This window comes from Colius striatus, chromosome 7 (assembly GCF_028858725.1).
Source record: "Colius striatus isolate bColStr4 chromosome 7, bColStr4.1.hap1, whole genome shotgun sequence".
Lineage (NCBI taxonomy): Eukaryota > Metazoa > Chordata > Aves > Coliiformes > Coliidae > Colius > Colius striatus.
In genome coordinates, this window is record NC_084765.1 from 28,904,588 (window position 1) to 28,925,502 (window position 20,915).

The 20,915-nt window shown below is 43.2% G+C and overlaps 2 protein-coding genes across 3 annotated transcripts in view; one reads left to right on the forward strand and one right to left on the reverse strand.

The window, feature by feature from the left end:
* The window catches only part of TMEM266 (transmembrane protein 266), a 62,940-nt gene extending 48,393 nt beyond the window's left edge, over window positions 1–14,547 (forward strand). Inside the window, exons 10-11 of the mRNA XM_062000461.1 lie at window positions 7,670–7,718; window positions 13,955–14,547. Of these exons, the coding sequence (XP_061856445.1) occupies window positions 7,670–7,718; window positions 13,955–14,547 (642 nt within the window). The remainder of the gene's footprint in view (window positions 1–7,669; window positions 7,719–13,954) is intronic.
* A 600-nt stretch (window positions 14,548–15,147) lies between these two features.
* The window catches only part of ETFA (electron transfer flavoprotein subunit alpha), a 31,904-nt gene continuing 26,136 nt past the window's right edge, over window positions 15,148–20,915 (reverse strand). For both annotated transcript variants that reach the window (XM_061999741.1, XM_061999742.1), the window contains exons 10-12: window positions 19,625–19,690; window positions 16,125–16,205; window positions 15,148–15,257 (exon numbers count right to left, since the gene is read on the reverse strand). In XM_061999741.1, coding sequence (XP_061855725.1) covers window positions 15,219–15,257; window positions 16,125–16,205; window positions 19,625–19,690 — 186 coding nt within the window. In that variant the 3' untranslated portion in view covers window positions 15,148–15,218. The remainder of the gene's footprint in view (window positions 15,258–16,124; window positions 16,206–19,624; window positions 19,691–20,915) is intronic.

Here is a 20,915-nt window from a genome sequence, read left to right on the forward strand (position 1 = left end):
TATTAGAATTCTTTTCTTAGTTCCCAGTTTATATTTATTTGTTGCCGGTTTGTAATAATTTGTTCATGAATCCTTTTGCTTAGATTCTTCTCTTTCCCTGATGTTTACCCAGCAAATTGTTTTGTTATGTTCGTTCTCAACCTTTGTTTTTCTACATGCAACAAATGGTGGCTATTTTGCAGAGAGAGATGCAAGTTCCTCTATGTTTGCTTCAGTACAGACCAACTCATATGTGGATCTGCTGATCCATATTCACAGAGAACGAGGTTGGAAAGAGCACTGAGAGGTCCCCCAGGCCATCTCTCTACCCAAAGCCACCAGCCATGCTGACACACAGATGTCTTGCATGTCAGCCATGCTCAACTCAGCATACAGTGCTCCTTCAGCTAAAGCAAAGGCCAAAGCCGCCCAGTTTGTTGTCAGTTCAGGATTTTGGTTTTCTGTCCTGATTCTTCTGTCCCAGCAGTGTTTGCTGATGATGGAGTGTGTTCTGTATTCGGGATTTCCTTCTGCACTACTTCCATCTCAGGTTTATTTCTTTCTTAGAACCAGGCTGAATTTGCTGCTTTTTTCTGTGCAAGCTAACTTCGACAGTTCCTTTCAAGGTGAATTATCTACATGCTCAGGCATCCATCCAGTCTCTGCAGGGACTTGGTATTTGTGTGAATGGAACAGTTGTCTGAGTACTGCACCTTGCACAAGTGAGCAGGCAATCTCTCTTCATACAGAGAGCAGGGGAAGTCTGCTGGAAGTGTTCATATTTCCTCTTGGCACAACCTTTCCATGTTGCTAGAGGGAAAGGGAGAGAGACCTTCTAGGGCCAGCAAAGCAAAGGGAAAAAAAGCTCTACTCATGCCATCTTGCATAAGACCAGAAAGGTGAACTGGACAGTAAAACACAGCTTAGAGAGCGTGCCTTAAAAACTGACTGTACAAGTGAGCAGTGTGCTACACTTGCATCACTGAGGAGAAGGAGGTAGGTCTGGCTGAGAATTTGGTGATGGCGAGGTCCAGATGACCAGAGTCAGATCTGGAATGCCAGAGATTACGTGGCAATTTGCAGGGGAAAGCTCCCTGGGAAAGTTACAGCTTCACTGTCTACCCTCAGAAACACCTGTAGGTGTCTTCTATTATGTACATTCTTTCACTGCCCTACAGTGCCCTACTAAAGCTGTGTTGTTTTCAGACAAAGTCAGGTGTGGCAGCGTTATTGACTAGTGTCAGAGCAGCATAGCTGTCATCACTGCTTTTATTTCTATGAGTGTTTAAGTAATAGTTTGATCTTACAACTTGTGCCTTGAAAAACCTGCATGCTTAGAGTCTATCTTAGTGGGTTTTGTTGCAAAGGATATTTTATGCTACTTTTCTTTCCCAAATGCTTAAAAGCAGTAGGGGTACTTTAAGGAGAAGATGCCAGTGTCAGCAGTGATGGAGATGAACCATCTGTTTCTATATAAACCTCCTTGCAAAATTGTTTTCTGGAGGACATTACTCTGAGAACTTGCATCCTCGGTGGGAGACTACACAGCAGAAAAAAAATAACCTTGCTATTCAGAAAACTCAGCTTTGAGAGACAGAGGTCAGTAGAATCAATGGCAGTAAAAATATGAAGTAAAGTAATAATGAAATATTTCAAAAGAAATTACATTTTTCTGTCTTCTAATCTAAGAGATGTGCAAATGGTGTTTATTGTATGCAGGAGGGTTGCAGACATTCACTAAAGTCATTGATGAAATGATTAAAGGTCACTATTGAGGGATTATGGAAGTAAAAGAGAGATCTGCCTTGGGTGGAATGTCACTTGTGTGTTTCACCAAATGTATGGAGTTTTTATAGGGCCAGGAGAGAGAGATTACAGTGTTGTCTCTTGGGTCAGATGAGATTATATGGGACTGTACTCTAAATAGTTTATTATTCCCTGAGCCAGTTGAGCATGTGTTCTGAGTCTTCAGGAGAACAGGCAGATAATTTGAAAACCTTCATCAGACAGAACAGCAACTGTCAGATCCTGACCAAGAACTGCATGTTTTTTCAATAACAGATTTGGGTAGCAAGTTAAGAGATGGGATTTATTTCCTCTGCTTGATTTGACTTTACTGCACTTTTGCAGCCTTGCAGAGGTGGTTGCTTACAGTGTCAGGGAAGGCCATTTGGGTTTTATGTAAGATGGACAGGAGTTCCCATGTGACCTACTCTAGGAGGTCCTGCCCTGGCAGGGGGTTAGACTAGATGATCTTTTGAGGTCCCTTCCAGCCCTTGAGATTCTGTGATTCTGTGAGTCTGAACAACCCTCCCAACCAAACATTCCTTTCTGTCTAGTGCAAGGTGTTTCATTTTGTCATGCTGTTTTGGCAGTCCCTGCTACTTGAGTAAATAATGCTTCTGGACCATAGGGAACAGCCTGTTTCTGCTCATTTCTTCTCCTGCCCAGTGAAACCTTCTCTCAGTTGAAGTTCTTCACAGTGCTGCTGCACATCTTACTGCTTCCCAGCACTCTCGCTTTCCTGGGAAGGTAGAACAATCCTCATTTGCCACAGGTTAAGATGGGTTTTCACGTGAAGAAGAGCTGCCTCACTCTTACCATTCTGCCTTCTCAACTCACAACTATTGAATCTTCATCACCAGATTTGTCACTAGATTTTCTGGGAGTAAAAACTTTCATTTATGGCACCCGAGGACATGGTTTAGTAGTGGCAGCATGAGGTTTACAGTTGGACTTGATGGTCTTACAGGGCTTTTCCAACCTAAATGGTCCTATGATTCCTCCTAGTGCATCTAGGAAGGGGATCCCAATCACCATCCATAGACATTTTACTAGGGTTGCTGTTTCCAGAATGAGAGGGAGATACCTTTTCTGTCAGTTACTGCTAGTTCCTTAATTTGTTATAAATACCATTTGGGCATTGTTGTGGCTAAGGACTTCTAAATTGAATGTTTGTCTTCTGGAAAAGGAAGTGCATGCTAACATTGCTGTGTTTTTTAGAAGATGGGTTTATTTCTAGGAAAGGAGGAAAATTAAGTTTTCTGGATCCTGAAAATTCCAAGGTGGCAGGAATTTAAAAAAAAAAAAAGTGGAACTACAAAGTTTTTAAGACAACTCCCTGTCAGGAGCTCAAACCAAAATACACTGACAACACAAAACACTCTTATAGAATTGAAATGCTATAAGCCATCTGCCCCTCTTGTAAAAGCTGCTCTCCCCTACTTGCTCGTACGAGCTTCCTGCATGTCACCAGCTGCAAATGTGGATGTACTCCTGATGCCATTTTACTGCACACACCCAGCAGCAGTGACTTTATCTCACTATAAGTCATCATAAAGCATGTACACAGTGTTCCATAACAATCTGCAGTACTGTACTTCTTATTTGTGTTATATATTTTATATGCACAAGTAGTTGCTTTCAGTTGTATACTTGTGGCATTTTTTTAAGCTCCTTGCCTTCAGCAATGTAGAATATAATCAGAGATAACTGAAATTGTTTATAACCTTTCATGTCCAAAGATATGCCCGAGGTGAGTTTGTTAATTGTCAGTTTGCTTTAATGTAAGGATCCAGAAACTTAATCTGTTGTTGGAAATATTTATCCTGATGTTACTATTCAGTTACTCTTTATTGGGGTTCATTTATAAGAAACTCTTCAAGGTAAATACAAGTATGTATTTATTATGTTACATACACATGTATATATATTTCTACAGATATATTCTATTTGTAGATAAATAGACAATCAGTATAAAGCAATGACATCAATAAGGCCATCACATAATAACACTCACATAGGCAGCTCTCCCAGTTCCGTGTGCAAGCAGTCACACACAGCCAGGACAATCACTGATTTTCCTCACCACTCAAAGGGATCTGAGTAAGTGCATTATGAGATTTCCTTTTCAGGTGCTTGACATTGGCCTCTGCCGATGTAAAGAATAATCTATATCTCTCTGATACCTTGATTTGAAAGCACCTGATTGGTTTGAAAATAGTGTCCTAGTGCATTCTGTTAGCTGATCTAATGAAATTCAACAAGGGCAAGTGTAGTCTTACATCTGGGAAAGAACAACCCCATGTACCAGTACAGGCTTGGAATGAACTCTTAGAGAGTAGTAGAGGGGAAAGAGACCTGGGGGTGCAGGTGGGCAGCAGGATGAGCATAAGCCAGCAATGTGCCCTCGTGGCCAAGAAGGCCAATGACATCCTGGGGTGTATTACAAGGGCTGTGAGCAATAGGTCGAGATAGGTTCTCCTCCCCCTCTACTCTGCCCTTCTGAGACTGCACCTGGAATATTGTGTCCAGTTCTGAGCCCCTCAGTTCAAGAAGGACAGGGAGCTGCTGGAAAGAGTTCATTGCAGGGCCACAGAGATGATGGAGTGGAGAATCTCCCTTATGATGAAAGGCTGTGCTGCCATTCAGCAGGATCTCGACCAGCTTGAGAGTTGGGTAGAGAGGAACCTCATGAGGTTCAACAAGGACAAGTGCAGAGTCCTGCAACTGGGAAGGAACAACCCCATGCTCCAGTACAGTCTGGGGGTTGAACTGCTGGAGAGCAGCTCTGCAGAGAGAGACCTGGGAGTCCTGATTGATAATAAGCTAAATATGAGCCAGCAATGTGCCCTCATGGCCAAGAAGGCCAATGGCATCCTGGGATGCGTCAAGAAGAGTGTGGCCAGCAAGTCAAGGGAGGTTCTTCTCCCTCTCTACTCTGCCCAAGTGAGGCCTCATCTGGAGTCCTGTGTCCAGTTCTGGGCTCCTCAGCTCAAGAGGGACAGACAACTTCTGGAGAGAGTCCAGCACAGGGCCACCAAGGTGATCAGGGGACTGGAGCATCTTTCTTATGAGGAAAGGCTGTGGGAACTGGGGCTGTTTAGTCTGGAGGAGACTGAAGGGAGATCTTAATAACATTTACAAATATCTAAAGGGTTGGTGTCAGGAGGTTGGGACATCCCTTTTTTCTATAGTAGCTAGTAACAGGACAAGGGGTAATGGGATGAAGCTGGAACACAAAAAGTTCCACTTAAATATAAGCAAAAACTGTTTCACTCTGAGGGTGAGGGAGCCCTGGCACAGGCTGCCCAGGGGGATTGTGGAGTCTCCTTCCTTGGAGGTCTTCAAGACCAGCCTGGACATGTTCCTATGCAACCTGATCTAGGTGAACCTGCTTCTGCAGGGCGGTTGGACTAGATGATCTTTCAAGGTCCCTTCTTTTGAGCCCTTGAAATTCTGTGACAGACAGATGGCCAGGGCAATAAACATACGCAATCCTGAAGAAGATTTGAGCCTTGCCATAAGACATGAAAAGCAGATGAATAACCTTTTGAGACTGTGTTCTGTGTTCTGTCTTCAGTGCAAACACCTTGGCATTTAGGGCAGACTTTAATGAGAGCCAAAGGAAACGAGAGCACCCCAGTGCCCATCTGTGGCACAGAGAGCAGTGTGTGCTTTTGCCAGGTGAATGGGGGGCAACCTCCACATGCAGGACATGCCTTTGTCCAGGCCAGCCTCTGTGTGTTTGCCTCATTTCTCTGCTTAGCATTAGACTTCAGGTTAAATAGGCTGAAAGTACATTGCCAGCAATACAGATATGCAGGTATTTTCTGACTGCAGATGAAGATTCCATGCCTGAACAGGAACCTGTATCTATATGGGCTGGCAGGTTTGGTGGCATTTAGAGTATAAATTATGCATGATTGAAATTAAGTGTATTTGAGTAGCAGATAGCTGAAAAGCCATGCAATGTACTCCTAATTCAGCGGCATTGCCTTGAGCTACTCTGAGGCCTCTTTTTTAAACTCAGACATTAGCACAAAGCACACCTCTGACTGCAGGCATTTAAAGATCAACAAGGGCCAAAAAAGCTTTTAAGAGCCAATGAAACCAGGAAAACAACCATGTTGCCTTTCAGTGTCAGGTTAGATTGCCTTCTTATGAGTGCAGCTATTTCAGGTACAGAGTGCTTAGTGGTTTGGGTCTTGTTGTGTGGAGAAAGTGTTCCCCAGAAAACATCTGTTTCTTTCACCTGCAAACCGCAATGTGCTGTGAAGAGGCAGGACTGTAGCCACAGAGACCCAGGGGGATGAAGGAAATCTGGCTCAAAGGGATGAGCATGGTTTTCTGAAACACGGTATCAAAAAGAGCACTTAAAAGGAGAGAATGCTTTTAGAGCAGATGATACACCGCAAACTGGTCAGGTCAGGTTGCTTGTAAGCTTGTGTCTTCCTGGATTGCTGATACTGTTTTCTTAGCAGCAATATTTGCGTTCTGCTCAACATTGCAACAATAGGAGTTTGTTACTTTCCTTTTCAACAACTGTAATATGTTCTGCTTTTCAGTAAGACAACAGGAAATCCCACTGTCATCTGCAGCATCTAAAAATCTGTATATGCAATATAGCTCCTCCTTTTGTGGTCATGTCTTCATATTTTCTTACCATTATTGACGTTCAGGTGAGGCTCTCCTGTATGTGCTACGAGTTGTAGTACTACACACATGACTTGCAAAAGTCTTTTAGAGTATACTTTAAACCAATAGATACTCTAAATATTATGCTCTATATTACATATGTCTGTGTAAGGTATAACAAAATATGACTCTTTATTCATTCTGAATAAAAAAGAGACATTGTTTTAGAAGCAGGGATCTACACATTAAAACTACATCGATTTACAACTGCTAAAGAGCTGGTTGTTGTGCTGAGCTGGAGAGGCATTTTTCCACTTGTTTCAATAAACTCATGTGGCTTTTATTGGCCATGTCATTTGAGGTTGAAGGGACGAAGTTCTAGCCTTTCTTCTGGAAACACGCTCGATATAATTTCCTCGTTATTTAAGTCACCCGTGTTTCACAGAGTAAGTTCAAGGCAAGGAGCGAGTGCAGAAGCACAGGGAGGCTGCTCAGGAGCAATGGTTGTGTCATTGCTGCTCAGCATGGCAACAACACAGGTCTCAGGAGGGGGTTGCAAATGGAAATGAGGAGCAGCATTGAGCCACATGAAAAAAATGGGAGAAAGAAATGCTGCCCTCCCAGTGCCCCTACTTGGAGAGCTCCATGGCAGAGTAGGGAAATGGCTGCAGACTGGGAGGCAGCAGCAGAGTGCTTGGGCTCTCCCGCAAGTGCTGAGTCTCGCCAGGGAGGGACTAATGTTACTGCGAGCGAGAAGGCAGCTCAGGTCACAGGTGCTGTACAGTGCTTGCCTTTCTGATTAGTAACCCTGTGGAAGGGGGTCACTCGATGGTGTACCATGGTATAACAGCAAGAGTAGGACTGTCTGGGTAAGTGCAAGCTATATGCTTGTGCCACTGCGGGCGGGGAGGGCCCTGCTGCCCAGAAAAAGGCCAGCATTACACTTGTCTTCACAAACGGTAAGGAAACAGGCCTGGGGACCTGGTCAGCCCTACATCAGTCTGGAAAGATCATGGAGCACGTTTGCTTTGGAGCCCAGAATGCCTCATTCTCAGGCTGGTGCCATAAAGAACTGCAGCAAAAGATAATCCCTATTTTAACTGCAGCCACGGTGTGGATGGGGGGGTGTAATGTGTCTCCAAATCACATCTGCTCTTCTGGCCTCAAAATACAGAAAAGGTGGTGCTCTGGGCATACAGGGCAGAGGGCTGGAATTTCAACCATTCAATCAAATAAATGGACTTCTAATGGCTGCCTTTTTGTTCTTTCAGAGGATGACATGAATAATTACATCACTCGATACTACAATGAGCCTAGCAGTGGTAAGTTTTGCTTGAAAGTGTAAATGTTAACTTTGTTTTTGCATTGCACTATGTGCTGTAAACCAGGTGAGACTAACAGTGGTGTACATCTGTCCTGGAAATGAAACCCACCGTGGCATCTCTGAGATTGCTCCAGGGAAGTTTATATCAAAACAGTAACTGTCTGAAGGTTGAAAGCCCCCAAGTTTGCTCCTGCTGAAGGCACCTGTTATAGTCTGGAGATGTGGGAGAGGTTGCTTCCCCCTAGCTAGGCTGTCCAGACCACAGAGTGGTTCAAATGGACCTGAGAATGAACAGCATGGAGAAAAGATCAGAAAGAGGGGAGTGAGCATAGTGCAGCAGTGTGCTGGGAACCCTTCAGGAAGGTTAAATTGCCTTGGCAGGCAGGGCGGGGCCTGTGCCCTGAGGTCAAGTTTGCAATGGGTGTCCCCTGGCAGCGGCTTGGCCCAGACCAGAGGAGGCTCAGCAGGCTGCGAGTGTCAAGTGTCAGGTGGGCCACACACCCCCCACACCCTTATCTATACAGAATTTGATGTAGGGATTAAAAATGTGTATATGTAGGCATAATGTATTATGTATGGATATATCCATGTGTACACAGGGACATATAAAAAGATGTGTCTGCATATACACATACATGTAATATATAGAAGATGCATATATGTATACATGCATAAGTACAATGTACTATTATGCATATATCCCATCTGTATGCTTCCATGTATAGTATATAGGGACACACTGAAATATAGATGTATATAAAAAGATACATTATACCTAGGTAAGAGTGTCTCTGTATGTACATACAGATTATGTATATAAAATGTGTATATATGTGTATGCATGTAAATCTATAATGTATTATAGATGTACATCCCACATATATCACATAAACTCAGATACACACACATATAAAAAAAGACATTAGTGTTATATATATATATACATACATATATATAGAGATAGATATGTTTGCACATATATGTGTATAATATAACATGTAGGTATCTTCAAACATCCATACATCCACCTATCCTTATGAGAGGATTTATATAAAGGTATGTCTATAACTGAGGCTGTGCCTGTGTATAGACATACTATATTTTAGATATTTTATCTAAAATATTTGATCATTTATTTACAACTTATAATTTTGATTATTCATATATTTTATCAAAATGCATACATTAAATATCAAAATATATATAGAGATATGTAAAGGAGGTAGAAGGTGTGAGAGAGGAGAAATGATATCTGAATATATATGTATATATTATAGACATAAATGTATGTATATACATAATGTATTTATATATCTATATTCCCATATCCATGTACACACATGGAGAAAGAGACATGAACATGTAACATAAGAATAAATACAAATGTGTGTAAGTATATGGCCATAAACATATATTATATATTATATATGTGTATCCTTGTAGATACATCCCTACATTGATACACATAGGGAAAATGCAAATATATTTTATCTATTATATACACACACACACACTTATGAAAGATCTGATTTTTCATATATGTAAAGATGTGTTTTACGGTGTCTATGTACTTAGATACATATTTTTTATGTATTCTGTATTACATAAGATATGTGTGTATGTGTGTATATATAGGGGTGTGTATATATATATACACAGTTAGATATATTTACATATAAAGATATATCTGTGTACGTATTTAAGTTTATACAAAGATACACGAAGGTGTGTGTATAACTGCATATACATAAGTGTCATTTTGTAGACGAAATACATATTAAAAGGTGTGTGTGACTACTTACAACATAAAATCTATATAAATGTGTTATATATAAAGTATTCTGTAGTATGTATAAAGCGTGTGTATATACATTCGTAATGTATATGTCTATACCCATATATACACATAGGGATATATAAATACTGATTTATCTATAAAGGTATACATGTCTCTGTGAGAGAAACTGTATATTAATATTTTAATATGTGTAATTACATATAATATGAATATATTTAATGTATTATATACCTATATCCCTCAGTGTTAAATTCCCTGTGTATACATGTGGGGAGTGTATATTTTATTTAAGAAGAGATAATCTCATATATTTTGAAAGAGAAGGCCTGAGAGAAACTGTGTCTGTATATATACCTATCTTTTGAATCTGCATTGTGTCATAGTAGTATGTCTGTATTATAAATTATGATGATGTAGCTGTATCATGTGTATATTTATAACTTGTATGTATATACATATCCACATCTATAGGTACATGGTATTTTGTATATAGGTATATCCCTATACATGCTCCTAAATATGTGTGTATGCAGAGAGGTATAAAGAGAGATAAAATGTGTGTGTAGCGCCAAAAATTTTATGTGTAAATATTTGTAAAGAGATGGATATGCGAGTGGGTATGGGAGAGCTTGTGTATATATGTATAGAATTTATTATATATTGGAAAATACATGGGTGTATATATACACACATATGTATTATACATAATAGATACAAAATGTTTGTACATATGCAGGTATAGTATATTATAAATGGGGGATACTTGCATGTACTCACACATAGAGATATTCTCTCTAAAAATGGATAAATGTATATATAAAGATATGTATCTGAGTATATAAAATCTGTATATATGTGTGTGAGGGAGAGACTATACACACACACACATAAAATACATATGTGCATACACATGTAGGTATATAGTATTTTTGTGTATAACCCTCCATATACATCCCCATTATATACATGGCTATATATAAAGATATATGAATCTAGACCAAGGTCTACATTTAAAAAGATTGATGAAAATGAGGGGGGTTTGCGAATGACCATGTCTGCATATGTATGGATCTATAGAGAATTTTATATGTGTGTGTATTCACAGATAGGTATAATGTATTATGTATGTGTAGCCCAACCTATACAATGTGTGTGTGTATGTGTATACACACACATGCTGAGATATACATATCTATGTATAAAGGTGTTGTACATACATTATGTACTATATATATATATGGAGTGGATATCTATATATATATAGAGAGAGATAGATATATAGATGCACACGCATACATATATTCCCCATATGTAGACAAATACATCTGTATGTAAAGATTATGTATGTATATAAAATAGCGAGGTGCACATAGATAGATCTGTGGATATATGCCTATTATATACAATATATATGTCTGTATGTATATGTACATATCATGCACGTATATGTAGGTATACAGTATTAGGTGTAGATATGTTGCCCTCTATAGACATCCTCATAATCTGCCCAGGGAGGATGTGGAGGCTCCTTCCTTGGAGGTCTTCAAGACCCTTCTGGACACGTTCCTGTGCAACCTGATCTAGGTGGACCTGCTTGGGCAGGGAGGTTGGACTAGATGTCTAAAGGTCCCTTCCAACCCTATCATTCTATGATTCTGTGATATACCGTAGAATCTCTGTGTGTTCTAGGTTCTATACATCCCTATATATGCATTCCCTGTGGCTGAGCAATAGAACTGTTATTTGCACAGGAAGGTAAGCGGCTGGCGGTGCAGCCCGCAGGCCACAATATCTTCGGTGGGGCATTGGTGCTGCCTGGGACACTACCCCAAAGTCAGCTGCGTGAGGCCGGTGCCGCAGCCACCTGTCAGACCGTGGCCAAGGCAGGAGAGCACTGCCCAAGGCCGACCTGCAGCCGCTGGCGGGAGGGACACGGCTACTCCAGGCCTGCAGCGGCAGCGGCTCCCTGGCGCCGGGACGTCTCTCAGGGCAGCTTTCATGAGCATTTCAAAGAAAAGTATAAAAAACATTTCCAGCGCTGTCTGCTGGACTGAGAGCTGCCAAGGAAGGGCTCCTGGGTGTCTGCTGGCAAATGCCACCAAAGGAGAATAGTGAGCGATTCACCACAGCTGGATTCTACGGGGTTTAGAGAGATTTGGTACTAACAGTTTATTACAATTTGCAAGGGGATACCCTGCTGCCCAACCCGCTCGGTGCTCTGGGACTTACTGGGCAGGGGTGGGGAGAGGGGGGAAACGCTCCCCAGTGCTGGAGGTGGGACCGAGCCTTCAGCTGGCACAGAGACTCTGTGCCCAGCTTCTACTTTAGAGACTGGTATGGAAAGGGGTGGCTATGTCTTGTGTATCGTACATCAAATGTGCGTGGAAGGGTGTATACTGGGCTACATGTGAGGCCTCCTCATACACCCCACATGAGAGAGAGAGAGAAAAAAGAGATTGTGTGTGTAGACACAGACATTGTGTATAGTGTGTATGTGTATATATGGTATTATTTTCATAGATGTATATCCCCCATATTCATCCCTATTATACACATGGTAATGTATTTCAAGATGTATGTACCGTATGTACCAATAAATGTTTATATATATAGAGAGAGAGTACACCCCCCAAAAGAAAAAAAAAACACCCACAAACACAAAAACACCAAAAGGAAAAAAAAACCCCACCCAAAAAACCCAAGCAAACAAACATATTTGGCTTTTTACAGGTAGGTGGGTTGTGTGTGTTGTTATTATCAATAGATAATTATGTTTTTATATATTGCATGGGGGGGGGGGACACTATGTACTACATAGCAGATGTGTGGCGGGGGACTGTGTATAAAAAAAAATGTACATTTAGAGATAGAATGTCTGCTATATGGGAGAACTGTACTATAGTGTCTGTGTGTGTATGATGTGTATAGAGATATATATATATAAATATAAATATAAATATATATATATATATATATATATAAAATATTCCTCATCCTTATAAGAATAGGGTGGGGGAAGGCTGTATATATGTGTATTTATACACACCCTGCTTCCCCCCTCCCCCCCACATATATATATATATAGATAGATAGATAGATATGTATAGATATATAAATCTTTTTTTTTTTTCTATAGTAGCTAGCAACAGGACAAGGGATGATGGGATGAAGCTAGAGCATAGAAAGTTCCATTTAAATATAAGAAAAAACTATTTCACGGTGAGGGAGCCCTGGCACAGGCTGCCCAGAGGGGTTGTGGAGTCTCCTTCCTTGGAGGTCTTCAAAACCTTCTTGGACATGTTCCTATGTGACCTGATCTAGGTGAATCTGCTTCTGCAGGGGAGTTGGACTAGATGACCTCTAAAGGCCCATTCCAACCCCTACCATATATGTGTGTGTGTAATTTTATATATATATATATATATAGAGAGAGAGAGAGAGAGATCACTTCCCCCCCCATTTTATGTAACAGAAGTGTGCACATGCACATAGATAGAGGTACACAGTATTAGTTGGAGCTATCTAGTCCTGCATATGCATCCCTGTTACATGAATGAGGTATTTTAAAAGGTGTGTGTATATTTACAGATGTGTATAATGTAGAAGCTGTGTAAAGAGCCCTCAGTGTATAGATGGATTTATAAAAGATGTATCTTGACTTAAGGATAGCTATATTTTAAAAGCTATATAATAAAGAGTTTGAGGGATGTGGGGATGCATTCAGACATAGTTTTTTTTTTTTCTATATTTGTACATATATATGTATGTATACATGTCTCTGTGTGTGTGTGTGTGTGCATATATATATATATATATATATATATATATATATATATATATATGTATACACACACACACACATACTGCTCTGTATACATTTTTATCTCTTTCTATACCCACAGAACAATATACATATATGTAAGTGGGGTGTGTGCAGTCAGGTAATTATAGATGTATGTGTGTGTGCGGACACACACAGACACAGAGAAACAGAGACACAGACACAGAGACACACAGACACACACACACAGACACAGACACACAGAGACACACACAGACACAGACACACACACACAGACACACACACACAGACACACACACACACACGGGAGGTATATGGTACTCATATATAGATAGATAGAGATATATATATATATAGATATAGATATAGATATATATATATGTGCCTGTTTTGCCTACTTAGCTGTGGAGATACAGATTTCTCTCCATAAATATGTATGTATACATAGTCTCTATTTTTAAAGCTATGTGAACTGAAAGAGGCTTGAGGCATCTGTACCCATCAGATACAGAGGCAGTAGTGCTGTCAGAGGTGTCATGGGCGCAGGGAGTTAGGAAAGGTTCCTGTGTCACCATCACTGTCCCTCCCACCCCACAAGGCGTTCAGCAGCCTCTCTGTGCTCTCTCCCCTGCAGACAGCGGCGTCCCCGAGGCAGCCATCTGTGTGGTCACCACCGCCGCCATTGATGTCCATCGCCCCAACATCTCCTCCGACCTCTTCACAGTTGAGGTGCCGCTGCGCCTGGGCAGCACCGGCACATCCGCCAGCATCACGTCGGGCAGCGCCTCGCACTCCACCGTCAGCTCGGGCACACAGGCCTGCAGCGAGAGCAGTCAGACACTGGGCTCCTCCCCGGACTGCAGCACGGCCTGCGAGGACACGGCCGAGGCCGGCGCCGGTCCCAGGGCTGACCTCATGCCCAGCCGGCAGCGGGTGGCCCAGGCCATGGTGCAGGAGTTGCTGTCGTCCCTGTCAGAAGAGGCCTGCCTGGCGCAGAAGGGGCTGGATCCCATCAACCTGAAGTTGCCCAGCCCAGCAAGCTCGGTGGGGGCCAGTCCTGACCTGGGCCACCAGCTCAGCGTCTACAACCACAGGAACCAGGAGAGCCTTGACGTCTTCCAGCTCAAGCCACTCATTGACTGCCCCCAGCCTGCCCCGCTGATCGATGACAAGTACGGGGCACTGGGGCCCCACGAGCCACGGCTGGGCAGGGTTCCTGAGGCATAGACAGCCTTGAGGAATAGGGACATCTATGGGGGCATGCTCTCTGTGCTGGCTCAAGAGGTGGCAGTGGTGGAGGCAACTCCTGTACCAGCAACCAGCGTGGGACAAAACCTGCCACACCTCTGCCTACCAGTGCCCATGGAGTGTGACAGACGCCCTGCCCTGTCACCAGCTCTGGGCCAGATGGGGCCTACAGCGTCCTCTGGGGCACAAGGAACTTTCCCCCAGTCTTACGCCAACATGGACCCACAGTGCCTGCGGGAACAAAGAGACGATGGACCTGTCCTGCCACCAGCCTGATGGTGCCCAGGAGCACCGTGGACCTTCCACCAGTTCTGGGCCAGCACAGACCCACAGTGTCCAGGGACAGGACAGAGCTGCTGGACAGCTTGGGCCCAGCCCAGTCCCTGGCCTGACCCTGCCTGGGGCTGAGTGCAGCTGGGAGGGAAGCAGGGATGGGAATAAACACTGACGAACACGTCGCCTCCTGCCTTGTATCCCTCTTTCATTTCATCCTTCCCTTCCTTCCCCATCTTCTACCACCACTCTGTGCCATCCTCATTGCCCACCAAAAACATCCCAACACCACAGTGACCCCACTGATTTCCAGCACAATCTTTTATTTGCCTTTATCCTCCACGTCCCAATCACAGTGCAGGGTCCATCACCGTCACTCACTTCTTCTTCAGGAGCTCCGTCATCTCTGGCACCGCCTGCAAACACCAGTGCTGGGATAGCGTCTTCTCTCTCACCCCCACCCCCAACCTCTCTGTGTGCAGCACGCACCCCCCCCCTCCCCATTTACATTCCCCATCCTCCCAGCCCACCACTCCAGGGGCTGTGGGTCACCCCAGCTCACAGCACTCCCCACTTCTCTCCTGCTGAATAAAGCCTCTTAATTATTTAAGAGAGCTACATTTCCATTAGGTGGAAATAATGCATTCGTACAAAATTTATTAAGGAAATTGTCTACACGGTGTTTCTTCAGAATGTGACTTTGTCTCTGGCTTACAAAAGGCCCGTGCTCGCCGCTGAGCCAGCGGGCATTAGTTCAGGAATGGCATTAAGTGCTGGCAGAGTTTCTGCCCACACCTCTCCACAGAGCCACCATGGGCTCCCCCACTCACACACATGTGGACACGAGCTGTAGGCACTTGGCCTGGGGCAGCTCACGGCTCCACGTTCTCAGAGAGAACTGCAAGTTCCTCACGGGCAGCAGTACAGCAGTAAGCCCGGGCAAAAAAGGGAACTCCTCCTGCCAAGTCTGGACCTCCGTATTTTATAAAGCTTAAAAACCCATGTAAGCACCTTGGTGCAGTTATTTCTCACTTCAGATTTGGTTCACTTCAGGTTCAGATTTGGGAAACTAGAGCCTAGGCAGTCTGGCCACCCCCTCCCAACCACACCACAGCTTCCAACTTGCACAGATTGAAGTTTGAGCATGAAAACAATGAAACCATAGAGCAAACTCTTTAACAAAACACCTCAAAGCAAACACCCTCACACACATCTGCAAGGCTTACTGGATCATACTAGTCTAAACTAGCAGTTACACTGCACACCTCCAAGTTTAGCCTCACCTGAAATAAGTCTGCCACCAGTCCGTAGTCTGCCACTTGGAAAATCGGAGCTTCTGGATCCTTGTTGATGGCAACAATGGTCTGCAAGCAACAGGAAAGCACCATGTGAATACAGATGCCCATTAATGTCCAGAACTGGACTACAGGCAACAGGCCTTATCTGAGAAACATGAGCTACATTCTCACCAAGCCCCTAGAAGCAGAAGATAACGATCGCAGCATTTAACATTTTTCCTTTCCACTTTGAGAACAAACAAAACCAAACACACACCTCAAAAAACCTCTCCTTTCCCTGCTCATTGCATGCATTGCATCCTTCCCTGTTGAAGTGTCTAGAAGAAGAATGACTACAAAAGATTATGTACAAGAGCAAAGCTGTACCCTTAAAGAAACACCTCAGTGGTAGCACTTACACCAAGTTCACCAAAGCCATGCCTACAGGCCCCACTGCCTACTAGGAGACATGTCACCTGCTTTGTCACATAATAGAAAAAAACATGGGATCAAAATGCCAAGGGTGCAGAAAAGGCCTCTTGGCTAAAGTCCGTCATACACATAGATAATTCTGTAAATGCCTGTGCCAGTTTCCAGGAAAATGCATGTGAGTGCCACATCAAACAGGATGGGGAGCAGTCCACAAAGGATGGAAAAAGAAAAAAGAACGTGAGAGCTCCTGAAACAAGCCCTACACAGCAAGCAGGGGCCTAAGGCCCAGCATTCCAACACTGCCTCCCCCCACATGCTGCCCTGTGAGTGCCGAGCCGAGGCAGCGAGACGCCGTGGGACAGCTCAAAGCCAGTGCTTACCCCATACACTCGCCCGCCGTTCCCCACAACACACAGCTCACGTGCCTCTGCTTTTGCTCCCTCCACTGAATGGACTTGCCCAACAACATGAATGGCTTGGTAGCATACACCTAGTGGCAGCCAAACCAAAGTTTGCAAATTCTATGTTTTTCAGACTCACAGAAATGTTTTTCCTTCACAGGTCATCTGTGTCCTGTGACTCACTGTAAAGGATCACACCATGTATGCAAGGAGGGGAGGACTGCTGCTGCCCTCATGCCACCTCCTAAGCAAAGACCTGCAAGCGTCCCAGTAATGCTTCCCCAAAAGATTTTTCCCAAAGCTTTGTTGTTGTTTTTATTTCTGTTACCTCAATTTGTAAACACAAACCTCTGCTGACAGTCCTCCAGTGCAGGGCACAAGATCCAGGCTGTGCTGCCTGAGGATATTGGCTCTGTAAAGACTGTAACCGTGCTCTGCAGATCCATCCCCAGGGGCATGAGGCTCGGGGGCTAATGCCGAGACTGAGGCTGGCAGTTGCTGACACCCAGCTGGGGCTGTCAGACCTGTCCTCATCACAAAAATAGTTAACTAACACCAGTTGCTTGCAAAACTGTCTTAAACTTTAGTTTGGCAGCCCAGTGCTTCCTGTCTCCATTAGCTGAAGGGGTGCTTTAGCAAGACCTGGTTCTCTACCTCATTGCTGCATTGGACCTTCCAGGGTAAGAAGCAAAAGCATCACATTGCTTGCACCAGAACTTGGCAAGTTAAACCTCTTAGAAAGAAAAGATGCTGTGACTACCTCATGAGGGGTTTAAAAATAAGAAAGCAAATAAGCAACAATTCTACAGGTCTGCTCAAAAGCTGCATTTTCTACCTTGCTGTAAAAGGACAAATAAATTATATACTTCACTTGGTAGAAAGCATCTGACTGCTTTGGAAAATGTATTGCAAAGTGTACAAGTTCACAGTGCCAGATAACTCACAGCACTGAGGGAAGATGGAGGACGCTCCAGAGTTCCCATGGCTGCATAATTACATATGTTTGTAAAAATTGAGTCTCTTCAGTAACTACACATTTCAAACACAAATAAGTAAAACTGAATTTTACGATATACACATTCATTTACACTAGAAAAACCACACTACATGTGAGAAGTGAAACTGTTACATATGCATCTCACATTGGCAAATTGCATCTGTCCTCGTTTCCTAGAAAAGAACATCTAAAAATGTCAAACATGGCACTGGAAAAGCCAAAAAAGTGGAGGGATTGGTGTTAAGAGTACAGGACAATATTGCTGCTCAGTATTTTTGCAGCAAAGGAACTTCTGGCACCTAAAACCAGATTCCTTGGTAGTCTTAACTGAGATAAGGCAGGAGAGAAATACAATAGAGGGTCAGACACATTTCGAGCAGCTTTCAATACCCAGTTCTCAGTCAATGGATGTACTAATCCCACCAGCCCTCCTCTTTCCTCACAGTTGGAGACTAAACTCCTGGAAACAAAGACACTCCTCATGCTGTGGCCTGGCAGCCAGCAGCAGAGTGCAGAGGCAGTGAGAGCCACCGCAGCCGTGCTGCTCCGTGGCTCTCCCACTGCCCGGCTGCCCCTGTCCTCTCCATGTTGCTGCGCTGCCAGAAGAGACTACAGTGCCACTAAGGCTGGTGAAGAGACCCTGCTACAGATCCTGTTATGCTTCTCAGCAGTGACCTTCATCCCTGCCCATCATCTGTCCTTCATTTCTCCTTTGGGCTGTTTTTTCTCCACTGTGTTGACAAATGCTAACACCACTCAAGTCCTGATTTTAGAAGCCTGAGGCCCCAAAAAGGGTACCATATCCCAAATCCAGCTGACATCGTGTTCCCCAAACTGTTTAAATAATACATGCAAAAGGAACTAAACTGTAGGAAAGCACAGATCATCCCAGCAGGCAGGTGGCTTGCAAGGACAGTCACCAATCACATAGACTCGCTGGCCTGCCATTGGTTAAACACCAGGACATGCCTGTAAAATTTTGCAACCCATTTCCTCGGTTTTACAAGCTATTCAAAGTTCTGGCTTTGGCTTCTGTCAGAAAGCCCAAGTTCATTCCCTGGAAACAGAAAAAAAGAGAGACATCTTTTTCTCTATATGGACTTCTGGGGAGGCAGGACAACCTCCAGCCTTCCCTGTGAGGTAACTCCGCTCCTCATTCCCAAGTGGCAACTCCAACTGCAGATTATCTGCTTTGGCAACTAACGAGTTAAACCTTTTAAAGTTTTACTGCCGTTTTAGAATAGGTTTCCATTTGAATGGCTAAATGGGGGGATGTCAGAGCCATCTTTTACTTTATGGAATACTAAGTTCATAATTCAAATTGCACATTGTTATGCATGAATTAATATGTCATACTCAGAAATAAATGCAAATGGAACTATTGTATAGAATTCAGGCATAGACAGGTTTGGGGTTCATTAAATAAACAAAGTCAATTAGTAGCTTCTACTTACAACTTTGGGCTGTAGCACAATGATTTTTCTACTGTGTTAGATGTTTTGCCACTATCTTTTTGGCAAGCCTTAGAGGACTGGCATGTTTTAAACAAACAGACAAATGGGCAATTTTAACACTAACAAAACCAGAAAACTGGCTTAAATACTGACGTAAAAGCAAGAAAGTCAACTCATTTCCTTCCTCAAAAATCTTTTCTAGCACATCCATCTTTATTATACCTTGCTGTCTTTCATTCCAGCCAAGTGTTGGATTGCTCCCGATATTCCCACGGCAATATAAAGTTCCTAGAAGAAAACAGAAATGAGACATTTTTGGTACCCATGACATAGTTTCAGGAAGCTCTCACAAACCTTCCTCAAAATCAGGCATGCAGTAGCTGTCACATTACAGTAGCTTTCAATATTAAAGGCAGATGATGATTGGTTGCCTCCCTCCCTCGGAGATGCAATGTAACTGTAAAAGGAGAATCTCAAAGGAGTGTCTGGCAAAGACTGATGAGAGGGGGGGAAAAAAAGAAGGAAAAAAGTGATCTGCTCAGCTAGAGGACTGGGCAATCAGTGTTACCCATGACTCTGGAGATTCCCAAGGCAAACATTAAGCAAGATAGCCTACAACGAGATAAGCAGTTGCCTAAAGAGAAAACGTAACCTTTTTTGTCTGAAGCTTCTAGGATCCTTTAAATAAGACAGGCTGCACAAAGCTGAAACTCGTGAGTTCAAACCTTTAACAAGCTTCCTATATGTCAGGATAAAACATTTCAGACACTGAAGTGGGCTAGTGCACTAGACACTTGTACTGACAGTTTCTGTTATTTACCCAGCCCTCAACATTCACGTGCCCTAAAGCTTTTCTTTCCCCAGTCGCTATCAGCTCCTACACAGGATGAGCCAAGGAGAGCTTCCCAGGTAAGCACTGACGTGCAGTACAGCTTTACAATTCAGGGCTCCCAGTGCAGCATCTCCAAAGAGATGGACATTCAAAATAAGTGGAAATTCACAGGCAATAGATATCTGTTGACAGCTTTAATTTACAGCAGAAAACTACTTTTTCCCCCTCAGGCTGAAAGTCACCCCTGCTATTATCTATCCAAACCCAAGTACATTTTCAGCTCTGACAATTTTACCACCACAAGTACAATTAACAAACCTGTACTGTTTAACTACCTGATTTCACAGAAGAAAGCCAAAGAATTACTTTTCACCAACTCATTCACTAAGAGGAAACTGTAGTAACAAAACTAGTTAGGGAATCACCTGTCAAAGCCCATTAAAAGGTGGTATTTATACATGCCCGGAAAAGACTCGCCCTCAAACACCAACAGAATTCCTGACCCACTCCCAAACACTAACAGAATTTATCTTTTAAAACTACCAAGGCTAGTTCATATTTAAGAACACACCATCTAATTCAAGAAATTCTTTTGGAGGCCAGTGAGTGTAAAGAGGGCGAAAAAAATCTTCGCTGTGCAACTGAAGACATGCACAGAGTTCAGTGGCTTTTAACATGACA